At 42.0% G+C, this 19,885-nt stretch overlaps 2 protein-coding genes across 8 annotated transcripts in view; one reads left to right on the forward strand and one right to left on the reverse strand.

The window, feature by feature from the left end:
- Positions 1 to 402: 402 nt before the first annotated feature.
- Positions 403 to 1,583, reverse strand: naa38 (N-alpha-acetyltransferase 38, NatC auxiliary subunit). 3 transcript variants are annotated; one of them, XM_083910814.1, is made up of 3 exons: positions 1,517 to 1,583; positions 995 to 1,130; positions 403 to 865 (listed from the first exon to the last, which is right to left on the reverse strand). In XM_083910814.1, exons 1-3 carry the CDS (start codon positions 1,553 to 1,555, stop codon positions 741 to 743), a joined length of 300 nt encoding a protein of 99 aa, XP_083766940.1. In that variant the 5' UTR covers positions 1,556 to 1,583; the 3' UTR covers positions 403 to 740. The 3 variants fall into 3 exon arrangements, with proteins under 3 accessions (XP_083766940.1, XP_083766939.1, XP_083766941.1); XM_083910813.1 differs by having other exon boundaries at positions 995 to 1,166; positions 1,517 to 1,578; XM_083910815.1 differs by having other exon boundaries at positions 995 to 1,134; positions 1,517 to 1,572.
- A 4,229-nt stretch (positions 1,584 to 5,812) lies between these two features.
- chd3 (chromodomain helicase DNA binding protein 3) overlaps positions 5,813 to 19,885 on the forward strand; it is a 54,888-nt gene continuing 40,815 nt past the window's right edge. For 4 of the 5 annotated variants that reach the window (XM_083909015.1, XM_083909011.1, XM_083909012.1 and 1 more), the window contains exons 1-16: positions 5,813 to 6,186; positions 10,610 to 10,737; positions 11,087 to 11,275; positions 11,362 to 11,489; positions 11,799 to 12,037; positions 13,006 to 13,139; positions 13,248 to 13,380; positions 13,693 to 13,868; positions 14,906 to 15,175; positions 15,771 to 15,974; positions 16,062 to 16,282; positions 16,497 to 16,628; positions 16,709 to 16,805; positions 16,929 to 17,120; positions 17,212 to 17,412; positions 19,621 to 19,758. In XM_083909015.1, coding sequence (XP_083765141.1) covers positions 5,982 to 6,186; positions 10,610 to 10,737; positions 11,087 to 11,275; positions 11,362 to 11,489; positions 11,799 to 12,037; positions 13,006 to 13,139; positions 13,248 to 13,380; positions 13,693 to 13,868; positions 14,906 to 15,175; positions 15,771 to 15,974; positions 16,062 to 16,282; positions 16,497 to 16,628; positions 16,709 to 16,805; positions 16,929 to 17,120; positions 17,212 to 17,412; positions 19,621 to 19,758 — 2,787 coding nt within the window. In that variant the 5' untranslated portion in view covers positions 5,813 to 5,981. The remainder of the gene's footprint in view (positions 6,187 to 10,609; positions 10,738 to 11,086; positions 11,276 to 11,361; positions 11,490 to 11,798; positions 12,038 to 13,005; positions 13,140 to 13,247; positions 13,381 to 13,692; positions 13,869 to 14,905; positions 15,176 to 15,770; positions 15,975 to 16,061; positions 16,283 to 16,496; positions 16,629 to 16,708; positions 16,806 to 16,928; positions 17,121 to 17,211; positions 17,413 to 19,620; positions 19,759 to 19,885) is intronic. The other variant, XM_083909013.1, reaches the window with a different exon arrangement.

Below are 19,885 nucleotides of genomic sequence, written 5' to 3' on the forward strand. Positions count from 1 at the left end.
AACTGTGGAGTTGCACTGAGGCACATATCTGAGTCAAAAGTGTAATCAAGTACAATTTTGCAAATGAGGCAAATAGTTTAACTATACTTTGACATACTTCGTAAGATTTTCCTTTTTTTATGAGGACAATTTAGGTTATTTTTCTCAATATCTTAAGGAATTGAAAAACTGCTTAAAATCCCATCTATGTCTTGATTGTATGAACCAATGTGACAGGATGTTGGCATTTAAAACTAAGTGGGACTGTTTCTGGTGCTTTCAAGGTTTTGTGCTGTTAGCGGCATCAATTTTTTCTGTTGCCAAACTGAATCAGCTGACATCCTCATCTGTAATAAAATATTGAAACAAGGCTTTTTCTGATATTCTGAGGCATGATAAAGTGAGTGTGGCACTGATGGCAGCTTAAAGTCACAAATACAGCAATTTATTTTGTAACATAAACACATTTACTGTACACGAAGCACCATATCTGCATAGCTGCTGATTTCTTAAAGCTGCAGTGCAAAACTTAAGGTGATTGTTTTTGTTGTTATTATTCTGCCTGTTTGATCTTCATTAACAGAAATGATGCAACATTATTTGAATGCCGCTTCCTTCATTTCAGTCTAGAATCCTGACACAGGAGTTCTACATCTCAAAAGGCTGAGCAACTTGATAAAATCCACCATGAAGATGTCCATCTTTCCCACAGTTTAGGCTCAGTTGGAGTCAGTCACACCATAGCTGATTGCTTAGCTTCATCAGTGATTCACTTCAAATCCTTGTGTGTCCTCCAGACTGTCCTCCTCCACCTCAATGGACACCACATGGTGACCAGGGATCATGGCCAGGCCCAGGACTCTTGGTTCACCCTGAGAGAATGTGTCTGCAGACAAAGTATTGGTACAGTATATAAACATGCCTTCACATTCTCACAAATCTCACTGCATGGTCCCATTTGACATAAATCAAGTACGACTGTGTTACATTTTAGCTTCAAAACAAGCCCATTCACCTGTAGATTTGAGGAATTCCTGAGCTGACCCGAGGATGACATTACAGTCCCGGTCGGTGCAGAGGAAGAGTCCCACCAGAGTTCGTCCATCTGTCATGCGAATCCTCATGTTCTTGTTCAAGAGTCCCTCTAGTTTCTGTCTGGCCAGGGAGGAGGACACATCAGTCTGCTCCTGGACATCAACAGACAGGTAACAGACTAATATAACACTGCTGCACTTAATCTAGAAACGTTCACTTGTCTGACAAGCTCCATAACATATTCATCTGATGAAGACGCCTTTTACTTTCAGACACATTATCTGAGCTAACTGTCGGGTCTTGTAAATCCAGGCTAATGCTACACATGTTTAACGTGTGTTTTTAGCAGTGGCACAAGCTAGCTACTGGCTAGTGTTACATTGCGACTTAAGCCTTCACAATGACGAGATGGAATTCAAGCAAATCGTTTCTCATTTCTCAATCGTCAAATGTTCATGTTTAAATGATTTTTAAAAAACAAAGTAATTATAATAATACATACGAGACTCGAAGGACCATTCTCCTCAATCGTTGTCGCCATAGCTGCTGCTACTTACATTTGCTTACGGAAGACTTTCACCGACGGACCGGCCAAACCGGAAACCGCTTTAACTGGCTATTAAAGCATCATGTCATAAATATACATTTAAATGTAATTTATTGTGGACGTTTACACCATGTTTGAGGCGAAAGAAGAGTGTTATAAGTAAAAAAGGACACGTTCAAACGTGAGTATTAACTGCTATATCAGGTACTTCTTTCTAAACTACTTTTAGCATTTTGCTAAACAGCGGCCACAGGTGGTAGGAACATGATAATTAGTTTCCAAAGAGCTACTTTCACGCTGTCAACAAACTGACTTTCATTAGATGTTCATGTATTGTTTAGCGGGTGGTGTGTAAAATGTGTTGAATTGGTAAACACTTAAAAACGTATGTTATTTATTTTCCTATTTTATATCGTTTTTTCTTACTTAAACCTAGGATAAGTTCATATAAGTTAATAAGTTAAAACAACAAATTGTTCTATTTGTCTTGTACATACTTTCCCAGTTATGTGGAGGCTTCAATCGTTTTTTGTTTGTGAGATATGTATTTAAACTTGATCATGATCGGAATGAAGTGTGAATATGACGTTTTTTGAAATACACCAATCATTGGTACCTAGAACAGAAAGATAGTATGAATTTATGTGCACATTTAGCATGTTTAAGTGATAAAATAAATCATAATTTAGCTGGCCCTATATGGCCCTGTTAGTGTGACTAGTTCACAAATATTTTTGAAGGCCATGGGACAGTAAATTATCCAGTATTTGTGTATGCACTGAGGTTTACAAATTAGTATTCAGTCGTGTGACAAGATGACCCAAAATTATGATTATTGTTCATGTGATCAGGTTTCCCCCTAGACCTGGTCGTAACACAGAACTAAAAGAATGACTGTAATTACTTTATGCGACTTTGACTTGAGGAGGATTTTTTGTGGCGAAGATGAATGAGTATAAACTGAGACTTAACACAAGTACATCAGTCTAAGAAACAGTAGAAAGTTAAAGCTGCAGTGCATAACATTTGGCGATTTTATTATTCTGCCCCTGTTTGTCTCTGTGGAGAGAAATACTGTCACATTATGTGTTTGCTGCGTCCTTCATCTGAAAACAGGCTCTGTTAAGCGGAACTGCCCTGACAAAGGTGGCAAAGGGAGCATTGTTGTGTATACAGCAGCCATGCAGAGTGATGGGATGGGTTCCAGAAGCATTTATTAACATCAATCTTTTTGAGCAGTAGAATTAACTTCTGAAACTTTTCATGTAGGCTTATTTTTGTTTTTACTTGTGTTTTCAGTCATGCTCCAACCTGTTGGCAGTCGTCTAACTGTGCTATAGCAGCGTTGCTGTATCTGTGTCTTGTCATAAAATTAGTCACTTCCTGTGTGCAACTCAGGGCGACACAAGACCTAAACTCTGAGAAACACAGAGTAGTGTGGTGTGATAAACAGTATTGCGTGAACTCGTAAGATATTGGTTTGAATCTAATGGACATTTGTTTGTTTACTAAATGCCTACACTACAGCTTTTAGATGTCTTTTTTCTCTATTATTTCCTCTGCATGGATATGATTTAATCCTCATCTGCTCTCTAGGTTTCCTTAGTTAAAAGCAGCTTGGCTATGAATGGAGCACAGACGCTGGTGTCTTTTCTCTGTGTGTGTCCCGCTGCATAAAATCTGGGTTAGCTATAAGTGCATTACCCAAGGGAGGCACTTTTCCCCTCTCATCTTCGACATACATCCCCTGCCAAATGGACAAGGGTGGGTGGGAGGACAGGGGGCTGTGAAGTCACAGCAACAGCACAGTAGAGCAGTGTGTCAGGGTCGGCAGTATGTCTCGTATACCCGCAGCACAGACTCATAGTCAGACACGTGCACTGTGCACGGTCACAGCTATAAAACCTTTGACACACAAACACACACATTCTGTGGGTGAGGATATATCAACTGCACACTCACACGTCCAATGTGCCTGTGTTGCCAGCCACCTAATCTGGCAGTGACAGACACCCCAGTGGCCAGAGGCTTCACTTTCACTGCACAGATCTTACACACATACACACATATATTTCCTGCCTTCTGTGTGTCTGGTGTCACACTCTCTCTCTCCCTCTGTCTGTCTTGGCAGATGTGTCCCCTGGCTCAGACATTAACAAATTCCTTTCTTCTCATTTGTGGGTGCGTGGAAGCTGAGCAGCAGCAGCAGCAGCGGCGACGGCAGCAGCTCCGGCACCTGTTGCAGCAGAGACGGCAGCGAGTGCACAGCAGCACATCACGAAGCGTAATTGAAAGTCTTGTTTACACGAGAGCCAGTGATTGGAATGAATGAACACCGCAGCTGAGCTACACCGATTGTGCGAGACAAGAATGTAGGAGAGCTTTACACAAGGATGTGGTGGTATGTTGTGGTAGGCTGAGGTTCAATCCAGGTTCTCGTCTCGTGTGCTGCTGTTGTCAATTCTCTATTCTATTATATATATATATAGAAATAGTGCATAACTTTAAGATACAAACTCTCTGTGATTTTGTTACATTGCGCTAGTAAAGCAAGAGATAGAGGAAGATTATTTATTAATCCCGAAGGAAATTCAAAGTATCCAGTAGCTTATCAAGGAGTACACAGTCACACACCACCCACATATAGACATCAGATACATATCCCACAAGGATGCACCCAGAATGAATTATCCTGCTAAAAACAAACACTGTCATACAGCAGATGAACAGTATAAATGCTTCCTGCTCTGCTGCTGTATCACCCAAACGCTCCCTCTGTCAGGTCTGTTAGTTTTGCTCGACAGAGCCTGTTTTCACATGAAGGACACAGCAAACAAATAATATTCCATCATTTCCGTTAATGAGGACTAAAGAGAGACAGAATAATAACACCAGCAACAAAAGTCACCAAGAGTTACACAGTGCAACTTTAGGTTCATAACAAAATGTAATTTGTTTATTTATTACACTAACAGTTATGTAACATGTTAATGCAGTTGACATGATATACACTTATCATATTTGCTGCTTTGATTTTTTTTGCAGTGAATTCAATTAGTTCATGTTGTTGTTGCTCAGCTGCCCGTTGCGTTGACCTTATTTTATCCGGCAGAGTTGTGCACTGTGAATTCAGTTAGTTGAATGTCATGAAAAAAATAAACCCTCCCACATATTTTAAACATACAGTAAATGGTATTATTTCTGTATGAAATATACCATTAACTCATCGGGATGTGGCTCAGTTGTCGCCACGCTTCCCTCCCGCCTGACCCTCTCATCTTTCAGTGTGCGGTTTTGAATGTGAACACAGCAAATCAAAATTCCCTTTTGTCAAAACAAAAATGCCCTGAGCAGCAGGCACCAGGGGTTGGCTGGGGTTGAAGGGATTCCCATGGCCTTACTGCCATCCAGTTGACTCAGCCTCCTGCTTATGATGAGTGTCTGCTTTTTTTTTACTGAAGGCTCGGAGAAAGAACACCAAATATAAAAGGGCATCGTAGCAGCGATCGACTGCTCTCTCCGAGCTGTTTAATATGGTGCTTCATAAAGGGGGGGCTGCAGTTTTGCATATCATGAATCATTTTCATCCTCACCACAAGTAGTTAATTTTTAAGCAATACAATCTGATGTAAGTCTGGGCATGGCTGCGGCAGATTTCTCCCAACCCCCCTCTCTCAATCCCTCCCCAGCACACACACACACACACACACACAAATACACACTCATACTCACACACATCTCCAAAGTGTGTTTTTATAGCACGATGGGGGCTGCATGTGGAGAATTTGAGGTGGCCATGTTTGATAGATGTGCTCTGCAATGCAGAAAGCCAGAGTTTTGTTGTGTGTGTGATCTTGCAAGTGACAGTGACACCAGGCAAGTGTGTGTCGGAGTGTGTCGTGACTGATCTGGATCCGGGGCGGAGGGAATGTGTGTGTGTGTGTGCGCGTGCGAGAGAGAGTGAGAGTGTGTGTGTGTGTGTGTGTGTGTGTGAATAGAGAGGGAGGGGGTCAACAGACAGTACAGAAACAAACAAGTAACAATTTAACTTACATGTAGTTACACACGCACGCACGCACACACTTCTCTTGCAACAATGTGTACGTTTTAAGGAGGGAGGGGGCGCGCGCGGAGAGAAAGCGAGACGGAGAGAGATAGAGAAAGAAGGAGGGGGTGCGTTCTGAAATAATATAGTCAGCCATTTTTTATGTAAGGGGATTTTTTTTCTTATTGGGGGGGTTGTTAAAAAATAAATATAAGAGGGCGGCCATCTTTGTTGCTCTGCCTAGTGTAAAATATTCCAAAACGCCCCCCACTTTTCCCCCCGCGTGCCGATTTGAATATTAAATAAATATCATATAGAATTCGCTTCTCTCTTTTTTTTTTTGAATACGAGGACGGATCCAATGACAGGAGTATAATGTCCTCTCCTCTCCGCTCCTGTGAGGAAGACGAGGGCATGGTGGTTCATTCCGAGGGAGGAGATTTTGATGAAGAAGAAGACGACGACGACGGAGACCTAGGCGAGAACGCAAGCGACATAAACTCGCCGGCGGCGCCTCGGGAAACTGCAACAGCCGCCGCCGCCGCCGCTACTGCCGTTGCCGCTGCCGCTGCCGCGCCAGGTACAGTACAGAAAACTGGCGGACAAGTCGGGAGCGCGCACACGAAATAAAAACACTCTACTTTTTTTGAGCAAACACCCTGCAGAGAAAAGAGCCTGAAACATGTTAAAGGTAGAACACCCCGCAGTTTGTGTACCAGGTCGGTGCTGCTCCAGCTCCAGTGCACGGTACAGTAGTACGGAGCCCAGCGAGGAGTGAGTGCGCGCAAATCAAATGGAAACACACTTTAGTTCGAAGCCACTTTGTAAACACGTAAATCCCAAATTGTCTCTAGTTTATGCTCGTATGTGCAGCTGGAGAGGGGACCGCTGCTGCTGCAAGAGTGCTGTGCAAGTGACAAGAGAAAATAGAAACACTACAAACTGCCATAAAGCAGCTATTTAATCGAGATAAAACACAAACTGTAGCCTGTGTGCGTGTAGGTGAAGGTAGGACTCTTGTAGCTGCAAAACAGGCTTTGGTGAAAAGCAACAAGAATGTGCAAATAAAATAGGAACACACTTTAGTTTCAAGTTACTTTTTTGAGCCACAGCAATGTTAGTCTTTCCCTGCACTCAGAAGCCTCACATCTTATAAATGTACCTGTAAATAAAACTTTGCTCTTCTCGTTGCAAATATCATGATAGTTTGTTACAATAAAAAAAGTATGGGAAACGCTTCAGTTAATATACTGCTGAGGGGGAGACTTTTTCTAAGAAGGGGCGAGAGTGCAAATTTAAATAGAAAAACACTACTTTTTGTGATATATTTTAGGAAATAACTGAATACAAACAGTATTAGTAATTGTTTTTAAGAAACTACTTCTAAAACTACATACACTTGCTTTTGACACTAGTTGGTGCACACGTGTAGTTAAAGATGGGACAGGACTGTGGAAAAATAAACAAAGTTTGATTGCTAAACTTGCCCACAGCTGTTTATTATCCTCCATGAAAAAAGTTGGCCCCTTAATAATCCTCCTCATGACAGCTGCACGACATGCCACCCAAGCAAGTGTCACTGTGCTGCTGCTGCTGCTGCTGCTATTGCAGGGGCAGAAAGTCCGCCCTGAAGGATAACAAAGTTAAAGGCTGGCAAAAGCATGGACTCCTGGTGGCCTGAGGCTGTGTGTGTAGTAGGATTTCCAGGAGGAGATGATGCTATGATCTGATGTGCACATACAAAAAGCCTGATGATATTCTTTAATCACTACCCCTACTCCACTGCTCCTGTGGCTGTGGCAGGACAAAACAGGACACTGCTGCTCTTTTTGCAGGACATCATGGAGGTGTGACTGTTGAGCTGGTAGTATTTCTGCTCACTATAACGGCACATTTCCACTACAGGAACTAGGGACTTTCCCGGCAACTTAAGTGCATTTCCACTGCAGGAACGAGGAGCTAAAGGAAATACTGGGTAGTTTTTTTGGCCCCAAAAAGGGCCCTGCTCAGGGGGGGTAGTACTTTGAGTTGGTTCAGGCACCGTGGTGGAAACAATAGTCTGTAGGAACTATTTAGCTCCTCGAAAATGGTTCCTGGTGTCCTATTTAAAGTTACCAGAACTATGCACTGGCATGTGTTATATATAAATGTCCAGTGTGGACGAATTAGTGTCATCTAATGGTGCAGCTGCTGACTGTACAAGATGCAGGACCGTTTGCTTTTCCAAAAACTACAGTGGCACTCTCCAAGAACCAGAAAGGATGTCGTTCTTCTTCATTTGTGTAGTAAGCTTCCACTTGCTGTAAGTAAGGCCCTTGCCTCAAGTACATACTAAAGGCTTTTTGTTAAGGGCCCGTAAACTTTTGTATCATATTAGCTTTTTATCCGCCCTAAAATGCTATTTCCATGTATACAACCAATACGCAACTTTGGGAAAACTATAACGTCGTAGTGTTACCTCTGAACACGGCACACAAGCTTTATGCGAATGCTACATGACTTCTTCTCTGTTTTTGGTGTACGTTGGTAGCAGCATTACAGCGCCACACACAGGCCTGGCATATATAGTACAGCGTGTAAAGTTGTGGTGTTTCGTTTGTTGAAACAATGGCGTGTTTATGGGAAACCTTTTAATATTAAACAAGAAAAAGATAGTATTGTAAAAGTTTGTGTTGAAAAGGCTTAAGGCTACGGACGTAATGTTGTGGTTGCTCAACTCTTGTCAGATTTTGTCCAAAGAATAGAATGTAAACACTCAGGTATCAAACCCCCTGTTTAACAAACACGTAGATGAGTGTTATTTGCCATTAGTCAATATACATATTATAATAATAATAATATTTTATATAGATTTTTAGATTTAAAAAATATGATTGGTTTCTGGAAGTTTCTGTGACAGTTAACATGGGGTTGTTTGTTTATGTTTATGGAAATGTCGTGGAAACACAAACTAACGGTTCAGATGCGATAACAGGGAGGAAATGCACTGACAAAAGGAGGAGAAGTGTTGTTTGCCTTCACATGAATCATGCATCGCTTTGTGTTTGGACTTCATTAGCTCAGATCCGGACCCGCCGCCATGTCATTCCCGTGCCAGACGCATAGATTAGTGTCATGCTTCCCGTCAGTGCGAACCGTAACCTCCGCGTGACCTCTAGCAGCGGTCACGGAGGTGGTCACGGTCTCGCTGTGGGAGCAGCAGAGCGCGGGGGTAAAGGATAACACTCGTTGCAGTTGACCGCGCCGTCTTGCCGGAGGGCCCCCCGCATCACCGAGCCCTGCGTGCCTGCTGCTGCCGCCCTCGGCTGCGTCTTCGTCGGGCACACGCTTCTCAGAAAGCGGGGTCGGTGAACGGAGTGTGGTGCTACTGTGCTGTTGTTGTTTTTGGTGGTGGTCGTGGGAGCGCGCACTCCTAAAAGCAGACAGGCAATAAAATCCACCCCCAAAAGCTGATATTGTGGTGAGGCTTTAATGGTGCAACATCTCCCTCTATTTAATCCATTCCAGGCTGTAGGTTAAACTGCTTACCCAGGTACCATGGGGAATAACTGGCCTCATTATTTTTAAGTGAGGAGAACAGTTCTTTAATGTAAACACAGGTTGGATCTATTTGAATAAAAAGGTTTTTAAAAATACGTACAATATTTCTCCCCAGCTACATTACTTTCTCAGCAGATTATTATGCTAATTGCCTGTAAGTTCTGTGTCCCAGATACTGTTTTTTTTACAGTGGGTTTCTCTATTAATTAGCAGTATTTACCTATAGAAATATGCTTTTTTACAAAAACTTCATAGTAGATATGTTTTTCAGAATGTATGAAAATATTGACACACTAATAGGATTTTTTAAGGGAAAAAATATATCATCTTGTCCGATATATCCCAGTATATCATATCGTCATCCCTGTATTGGGATATGTGTCTTTTCACCAGATCTTTGCCAATACACAGCCCTATTATACACAATGTTAACTAGGATTTTCTCCCTGCTCCTTCACACTTACGCCATGTTATTGGTATTTAGCACCATTTTCCTTTATACATACAGTGTATACAGTCAATTCACAATATTTTTTCTGTATTAAACTGTAAAAATCAAACATTAAAAAAAATGGCTGTTGAGAATTGTCCGGTTACGTCAAATGATGATGACATAGTGTGAAATTAATCTACATTTAATGCCTCTGGTATTCTGGAAATGATTTGCTGTGTATACTTTAAATGCCTTAAATATAATAACTTCAAACCATAGTGAGATCTATTTGAAATTTTGATATGAAACTGTCCTTTAAATCTCAAATGTACCCTTCAGATGCCCCAAATAACACATCTAGAAACTGAGTCAAGAAGTTAAATAAAGACCAGACTCTTTTATAAAGTCCAATAGACATAAATTGGAGCACAGACTATCTACAAAAGAACATAAATAGAGCAGAGTATTTATGAATGACTTTTCTATGTCAAAATCAGCAGCGGGAGGCATGTAGACTGAGGATTTCTTGCATAACGCCAGTCCATCTGTTTGCGACTCCTAACCTATTTCCTGAGTAGTTCTGCAGTCGTACACATCTCTAATTATTTTGTTGTCCTCAATAGTTTTCTATAGATGTATAAACCTGAAACAGAGGGGACGGAAAATACTGTTGTGAGGGGGCTAAGCCCCTTTATGACCCCTCGTGGCGCCAGACTTCCTATCTTGTTTGCAGTTCCCTACACTTGCATCGTCATAAACCAATTATCTCTAATCTATAGCGACACCAACTGTCAAACCCACTGGCACCTCTTTTAATTGCTGTGTCAAGTTTAGCATGTGGCATCATTCAGATCAGGTCAAAGGTTGTCGTAGCCTCAGTGGCTATCATGCGGCTTTTGTTGTGCGCAATTATGTTCAGTGGGGATTATCAAGCTCACTGGGAAGTGGTTTGAAAAGATTATTGTTCATCTGATTGTGATAGCTGTCTTTCTTTAATGCTTTCTTAAACCCCTTGGTGCCCTTTCCCTAGAAGAGGCGGCAGAGAAATCAGACAGAGGGGTCCCGTGCAAGAAGAAAGGAAGGCCGAAGAAAAAGAAGGACACAAAGAAGAAGGAGAAAGAGGGGAAACCTGCCAAAGTGAAAAAACGCAAGAAGATTGTACGTTTGTTAAAGCTTGTGTATGACTTTTGGTGATTTTTGTTGCAAGCAATACTATCAGACCTGACTGAGGTACAAGAATCATTATCCCATCAAACTGCTGAACGGCTGTGTTTTGAGCAGTCAAATTCACTTTGTGGAGGCTTCTTTGTTTTTTTTGTCTCCGTCTAAAACATTTCACTTCCTGTGTGCAGAGAGTTGAGGGTGGCTGATAGACTTAATCAGGATTTGACAGTGGTTTGAATGTAACTGCCATTGGTTTATTGTTAATTGTAACACACTGCATTTATAATTATTCCCTGGATTTTCTTTTATGGCGTTTTTCCCCCCTTTTTCATCCCCTCCTCAGGACAGTGATGTAGAGAGAGACTCCGACAGAGAAAGAGACTACGGTGGGAACTCAGACAGTGTAGCCAGCGACTATGGATCTGGTGAGAAAAAGAAAAAGAAAAAACATAAAGAAAGGAAAGAAAAGAAAACCAAGAAGAAGAAAAAAGATGAAGGGGACCGTGACAGTAGTCAAGAGGAATCAACGAAGGTAAAGCCTTTTCTACGCGTGTCATTTTTGGCAAGTCCGTCTTTGTCAGACTCATGATTGTGCACATGTTGTTTGGTTTTTTTCAGCAACCAGTAGAACAGAAAAACTCAGCGCAGCTGGCAAAGGACTGGGGTTTGGAGGATGTTGATCATACCTTCACAGAGGAAGACTACAGGGAGCTCACAAACTACAAAGCCTTCAGCCAGTTCATGCGGTATTACAGTTGTTTTTACATTGTGATGATACACAGACACATGGATGAGTAGAGCATCTGAGCATCTAGGCCAATTTGGGACTAGTTTACATTCAATAGAAACCTCTCAAATTGTCCCTGAAGTCCTTCCTTCAACACTTCAACAGTCATGACACAGATACCATTTTTTAATGACGTCAATTATAATTTATTTAATAGAAGGATCATTTAAATCATTAATGACTGACAAAGAATACTGAGGTTTAGCCAGATATCTGTGCTTTTTCTGCTTCAACACCTAAAAATGATATCCAACTCTCTTACTCCCAGGCCGATGATTGCCAAGAAAAACCCGAAGATCCCCATGTCAAAGATGATGACCATCTTGGGGGCCAAATGGAGGGAGTTCAGCTCCAACAACCCCTTCAAAGGCAATGCTGCTGCTGTCGCGGCTGCTGCTGCGGCTGCCGCCATCGCCGTCGCAGAGCAGGTCTCAGCAGCGACCACCTCGCCCGAGCCGCCGCCACAGCCGCCGCCGGTCAGAAAGGCCAAGACGAAAGAAGGCAAAGGTTAGTGGTCGGAACTGCCCTTTTCAGACCTGGTATGAACAGAAGTGATCTCATCACATGATACGAACAGTCCTAATCTGAGTGGATCCTCAGATATGATCATAAAAAAACACATTAGGAGGCTACCAATATCAGCTTCAATATCAGTCCTCTGAACTGCTTGTATGTTTTACACTAATCAGTGTCCAGTATCCTGCGACTCTATAAATAAAAATAAATAAAAACTTATTTCATGTTATAGTAGTGTGAGTAGAGCTCGCAAAGGTTCTCCTAACACTCACTCTCTCACAAGCTCTCTCCTTATCTCGCTCTATCTTTCTCTCCATAGTTCCCTCTCTCGTAGATAAAAACAGAGACCGACACACACAAACATGCTTACGTCAGACAGATCTGTGCACTCAGACTCATTAAAATCATCATTTTATACTTTCCAACAGTGCATTAGCGTGTAGTTGAACGATAGAGCAGGTGAAACCAGATCCAATTTCAATGTGGTCACATGAGGTCGTACGCATCCAGGATGTGGAAAGTAGTAAAATATTAAAATGCCAGTCATGATACAAAACAAACACAGCTATTACACATTGTAAAAGAAATGGAACACAATATCCAGTCAAATATAAGAATAAAGCAAAAAAAAAAAATGACAATGAAACCCCAGCACAGTAAAAAAGTTTTCTTGTTATGATTCATGTTGTAAATCAGTGAAACATGGAACAAGTAGTTTCCAGTTAAGGTTGACCCAAGATCACATGACATTGTACAGATGCACAGGCACATGACACAGTAGAAGTCATCATGAACACATGCTGACATCTTTTCAACTGTTGATGTTGTGGTTTACGTGCTAATACCAGACAATAACGTGAGTGTACTTTGAATCACATTTCCACTCACACTTTTCTAATGCAACATGCACAATACTTGTTTCATGTCAAACACTGCATATGATACTCTTCTCTATGCAGGCCCTGGCTATAAGAAGCGCAGTAAAAGTCCTCGAGTCTCAGACAAGAAAAAGGCTCTTGCGAAGGCTAAAAAGATGGCACCTATTCGTATCAAACTGTCGCCCATAAGTGCAAAGAGGAAGAAGAGCTGCTCGGTGGGTATTACATTTATAGTGTCGTAGTTACATTGGACAGAGCTAAATAAAACAAACAATAATAAATACATTTCCTTTGTTTTTCACTCGCTCCCTGTTGTGTGTCAGAGTGAGGACGTGGACGAGGATGAGCAGTCTGAGCAGGAGGACTCCAGTGTCCACAGCTCCTCGGTTCGCTCCGACAGTTCAGGCCGCGTCAAGAAGAACAAGCGTGGACGGCCTGCAAAGAAGAAGAAGAAAGGTAAGGAAAATGGCTTTTTATATGTACAGCATGTATGTAGTTATAAATGATATACAGTCTAACATGTCCATGTCTGTCTGTCAAGACAGCTTTGATTAACTTCTTGTTAAGAAGTGTCTTTTGTTATTGTTTGGATTGAGAGGCAGATGTTTGAATTGAATTCATCATAAATGCAGGAAAATGTATGCAACTGTAGATTGAAATATATGCTGTGACATTACATCAGTTTATTAAAGCAATGCTACAGTGAATGCATGTCATAATCTAATCTGTAAGTTCTTTCTGTCGCACATCTTCATGTGTCATCTCCAGTCCAAGGTGAAGAGGAAGGTGAGGGCTATGAGACCGACCATCAGGACTACTGCGAGGTGTGTCAGCAGGGCGGGGAGATCATCCTATGTGACACTTGTCCCAGAGCTTACCACCTCGTCTGCCTCGAGCCTGAGCTGGACAAAGCCCCTGAGGGCAAATGGAGCTGCCCGCACTGTGTGAGTACAAAACCATGGAAAACACATCTGATCCTGTCTGGATGAAAGCCCTTATCCAAATGAAAGCAGAACTTTCTTAATACTTCTTAACACGTTTTCACCAAGCACGGCATCTTTTCAAGGAATGTCTTCAATAGTTGCCCATCCACGTTTCAGTATACAATCAGGCTGAAATCTGAAGGCAGGTTTACAAATCACAGAAACAGAATGAAACGAGCCAGGGCAGCTAAAGAAAGAAAATAAGAGTTAACAAAAGTGAATGGTGAGGCAAGTACAATTAATTTCAAAGCAAACAACAATGTCAGTGCTATAAATTTAAAAGCTTTTGAAATTCATTATCTCATGAGACTGATTTATTTTCATATTCTGCGATGTACTGTATGGCTGTGCTTTGTGTCCTTATTCATGTATCTGTCTGCAAGAGACTTTAATCACTACACCTCACTGTGAAAAAAAAGGTTGGAAGTGGTTTGTTTTTACTTGTTTGGAGATGAATAGATTCTTTGTAGTTGCATCACAGAATAGAGAGAGAGAGAGAGAGCGAGCTACCTCCATTCACACACACACTCGACACGCTCTTGCCCAGACAAAGACAGATACTTGAGGTGGTTCAATGGGTGTACATCTATTCAATTACTGTAACAGTAAGCTCAGTTGAAACATATATAAGTTCAAGAAGTTCTAGCGTGTACAAATTGCTGACATCTAATGGTTAGACTGAAGATTGCAACAAATGGAGAACTTCCTCACACCTCCCTCTCCCACTAGTGTCAGGGAACTATGGTGGCCTTTATATACCAGAAATGCTGTTCTTCTTTGTTTGTTTAGTCATTTTCCACTTCAGAACACAAAAAAATCACACTCTGTCTGGTTTGTCCACTCAGACTGCTGCAGGTCTCTCTAAAGCAAAGCTCTTGCCTAAAATCCACACAAAACACTTACTATTCAAACATACTCATGAGTAGTATATTCAATTTATGCCAATAAACCCACCTCAATGTTAAAATAAAATATTACCATTGTTCATCCTTTGACAGGAAAAAGAGGGAATCCAGTGGGAAGCAAAGGACGAGGACTTTGAGGACTTCGAGGAGGACAGCGAGGACAGAGTGATAGCAGACGTTGCGCTCGGGGTCCCGACTGGTGTGGAGGATGAAGACGACGACCACATGGAGTTCTGTCGAGTGTGTAAAGATGGAGGGGAACTGTTGTGCTGCGACACCTGCACCTCGTCCTACCACATCCACTGTCTAAACCCACCGCTGCCGGAGATTCCCAACGGAGAATGGTTGTGTCCACGATGCATGGTTAGTTACTCTGTTTTCTAGTTAATGCTATACTAACTCAATTACTCATTTACAAGCATACACAATGTGTAGGAATTGACAATTTATAAGGCAATCATGCATATATGACTGAAGTCAATTACATTAAGCTCTATTCTGCTACCTTCCTGTTATATAGGAAGACGATGGCAGAACTGGGTGATGTCACCTCTGAGTTGACATATCTAGCCGTTGTTCACTATAAGTGATAAAAATGCGTTGTTATTTAGCACACACGCACACAGCTAGCAACATTTTACCGATAAAAATTGAACAGTACTATTTGATCTATTTTATGACTGATTTACTCTGAAACAAATACAACACAAGTGAAGATAGCTGTAAAAATAGCGATGACGGCCACCTCGTAATCCCATGTCGGGGTGGGTGAGGTTGCTCTGAATTTCTATGTTGGAGATTCTGACTTCCAACTACTGGAACTCACCGTTATCATCATTATCATCATTATTTATTATCATCCAAGCTGCTCATTTCCTAATTATCTAGGAAAAATCGTCCCACATCAGCTACAAATCTGTGCTCTCCTCTTCATATAATCTATCAAATGTTGCCTTAGTGTCCACCAATCAAAGGCCGTGTCCAGAAGATCCTCCACTGGAGGTGGGGAGAACCTCCTCCTCCCATTCCTGTTCCTCCTGCTCCTGATGCACCACCTGATGCTCCACCACCACCTCCAATGAAGGGAAGAGCAGAGAGGGAGTTCTTTGTCAAGCTAGTGGGACAGTCTTACTGGCATTGTACATGGATCACTGAGCTCCAGGTTAGAAAAGACCAGACATATAAAACTTTAAAAAAGAACAAAATACATGTATTCTTGATCACTTGCTCATACTTGCTTCTCCTCCAGATGGAAATCTTCCATTCAGTGATGTACAGAAACTACCAGAGGAAGACGGACATGGATGAACCTCCCAGTCTTGATTACGGTTCAGGAGAGGACGAGAATGGAGTGGGAAAGAGCGAAAAGAGGAGAGCTAAGGATCCCCAGTACGCCATCATGGACGACCAGTACTACAAATATGGCATCAAACCAGAGTGGATGATGATCCACCGCATCATCAACCACAGGTAGGAGAATTTACTTTCAGTTTCCAGTATTTGTGTTAAAGTTTCACATCATAACTCATCACTCTCTCTTTATCAAATCTTCTTGTCGCAGAGTTGAAAAGTTGTCTGATTATTAAATTATGCATATCGACATATGCTGATGATAATACATTTTTTACAAGCTGTACATGGCACAAAAATGACAGATGAGCTCGGATTTTTGTGTTTTTGCCAGTGTGGACAAGAAGGGGATTTACCACTACCTGGTCAAGTGGAGAGACCTGACCTACGACCAGTGTACCTGGGAGAGAGACGACCTTCAAATCCCTGATTTTGCAATTTATAAGGCCAACTACTGGAGGCACAGGTAGGACTGACTCCCTTTCTGCCCATGTTCATGTTTATTTATTTGCTGATATCTAAATTGAATTATCTCTCGTTTATCAGGGATTTAATAATGAAAGAAGATCCAGACAAACCGAGGAAGATGAGGAGCAAAAACCAAGAGGGTGAAGAGGAATCTCCTGCTTCACCAGTCACTGATGTGAGTCAGCTTCTTTGAAGATTTTTAACAGCTTCCTGTTTTTACACAAATTCTCACCAAATCTTGCATTTTCCGAAGGAAAAAAAAGAAAACTATCCAAATATATCCTCTCTGTTCTTCCAGCCTACGATAAAATACGAAGAGCAGCCAGACTTTGTCACATCGACAGGCGGGACGCTGCATCTGTACCAGCTGGAGGGTCTGAACTGGCTGAGGTTTTCCTGGGCTCAGGGCACAGACACTATCCTAGCAGATGAGATGGGTCTGGGCAAAACTATCCAGACCATTGTCTTCCTCTATTCACTTTTCAAAGAGGTACCAGAGCTTTGTACTTTTGTTGTTGTCTCGTTCCTCCTCCCTGTCATGCTGATATTTTAGCACGGAGTGTATTCTTGCTCCTCCTCAGGGTCACACAAAAGGCCCGTTCCTGGTCAGCGCTCCACTCTCCACCATCATCAACTGGGAGAGGGAGTTTGAGATGTGGGCGCCCGACTTCTATGTGGTAACATACACCGGAGACAAGGACAGTCGAGCGATCATCAGAGAGAACGAGTTCTCCTTCGACGACACGGCTGTTAAAGGAGGAAAGAAGGCCTTCAAACTGAGGGTGAGAAAGAAAGTGAACATGACACAGTTCGATCTGAAAAGTATAGTTATGTGATATAAGACGGAAGAGAAAACTAATTGTATCCACTTCATAATACGTCACCTAATACTGTGCTTCCTTAAGGCTATGATGTATTTTTTTGGCTGGGAACTGAAGTTTGGAAACTACTCACTTTCCCTCATAGAGAAAATCAACAATTTTAGCTTGAAGGATAACTGGAGGTGCTGGTCTACTGCTGACTCGTTTGGTAATGTAATGTTACCCAGGTAAATCCGAACAAAGACTTTCAAAGTCATCGAAGTCACAAAATAACACATTTGAACTTACTAATGGAGGCATCAGCGGATTAACCACTCCTATGTGCCTTGATGTGAAATTGCTGATTTTCTCTATGGAGTTTGGTGTGGGGGATTGGTGAATTTGGGTTTTTAGCTGGAAAAGTTTGTCTAATGTCCCCACAAAATCAAAATGAATGGCTATAATTTCTTTCACATCTGCCATGTTATCAATGAGAATGATTGTTTAACAATTGTTTTTGTTTTCCAAAACTCTGCCACAAAACAGTACAAGAAGAAACATAGTTAATACACAAACATAACTTGGCCACGTTTCCCAGATTCGTTAAGAAGCTCTTAACGCTAAGATCTTCTTTGGAGCGCTCTTAAGAACGCTGTGAAAGAAGAACGTGTTTCCCAGAGTCGCTCTTAGCTTAAGAAGATCTTTCACTAAGAAGGAAACGTAATATCGAGCTGACCCACTCTTAACAGCCTTCTTAGCGATCAAATGTTCAGTGATCACAGCCGCTAGGGGCGTCTACATTTCTAGGTTACAGTGATCAAGCCGCATCAGGGAAATTTATATTCTCCACTTTTTGAAATAATAAAACAATGTTCAATGTTGAAATGCGCTCATAGCTGTGGACCACTGGCGCAAGAAACATAGGCTAATAGTGGAGAAGAAAAAACTGTTATTGAATTACACGTTTATGAGTTTATAGTACTACACATAAAATTATTATAATAATAATAATAATAAAATAATATAATTCCTCACTTTCTGAGAGGCCTCGTCCCCTCAACATCAATGCCCCCTGTCTGGCTTTGGAATTCCTGCCACTTCTTTCGCAGAGCACCCCAGTCACGCAGGCCACATGGGCTGGAGGGGGACATCTTCTCCGCTATAGCCTGCCATACACGGTTCTTCACCGTGATGTTTTTCTTTCCTTTAGTGCCACCAAATAAAACTTCACGGTGCTGCCACACCTCGTCCACCAACACGCCCATCTTCTCCGCGGTAAACGACGGTGCCCGCTTGGTTTTTTTGCTGCCGATTTCTTCCATTCTCACATGTGTGTGCCAATATTCACGGGGGGTATATATGCGCTAATGGGCTTGATTACTACTTGGATACACCTGATGGCACACACACACGTTATCAAAATGAACTTAATGCTTTATTCACATGCAAACACTTTGTTTGAGCGGGAGAGACGCGCATAGACGTGCAACTAGGCTACTTGTTGTTTTCTTTTTTTTTCTTTTTTCTTTTCTTTTCTTTTCTTTTTATTTTATAAATATATGGTTATCAGCACATGATGTGAAGCTAATCCACTAACTCAATACTCATCATGGATATCGCAAGTTCTTATAAACAACGACAATAGAAAGGATGGAGGATGGACGCAGTAAAGCTAGAGGAGTTATTCCAGATGGGCAATAACAAGGTAGACAACTGGTGTGCTTGTCAAAACGCCATACATTAACGGCACGCTAGAACAAATCTAAAGGTAACTTAGCCTTTATAGGGCTGTGTAACGTTGCTGGGCGTGCGTACCATAGCATTAATTCCTGCAGGTGCCCCTGAGCCTAATTGCACCTGTGTGGGGGGACCACGGGGCGTTTAGTGTGACTTATGCGCTGATAAAGCGGTGGGTGATCGGTTTGCCTGGCATCGATTGATTCAGTTTCAGCACCACCGTGGTGAACAGCTCTCGTTAAGAGCTTCTTAAGAAGCTTCTTTGGCTTGATCTTACGGTTCTCCTAAGAAGGCAGTTAAGAACGCGTCTGGGAAACACCCGTATCTTAGCGCTCCTTCTTAGCCATTCCTTCTTAAGAGCCTTCTTAAGTCCTTAAGAAAGATCGAATCTGGGAAACGCGGCCCTTGTCGTTTGATCTCCTCGTCCTCTTGTCCTTATCTCTATTCCTGCAGAGGGAAGCTCCTATTAAATTCCATGTTCTGCTGACGTCCTATGAGTTGGTGACAATTGACCAGACGGCACTCAAGTCCATCGACTGGGCGTGTCTGGTGGTAGACGAGGCTCACCGCCTTAAGAACAACCAGTCCAAGGTAACTCAGCTTGTTTGTCCAGAGGAAGACCAAACTAAAACTGACTCTAGTATGTATTGACAATACATAAAATTGTTTGTTTTCAGTTTCACTACCTTTTGCCATCCCTAATTTCAGTTTATTTCAC

This window comes from Microchirus variegatus (assembly GCF_963457635.1).
Source record: "Microchirus variegatus genome assembly, chromosome: 2".
Taxonomy (NCBI): domain Eukaryota; kingdom Metazoa; phylum Chordata; class Actinopteri; order Pleuronectiformes; family Soleidae; genus Microchirus; species Microchirus variegatus.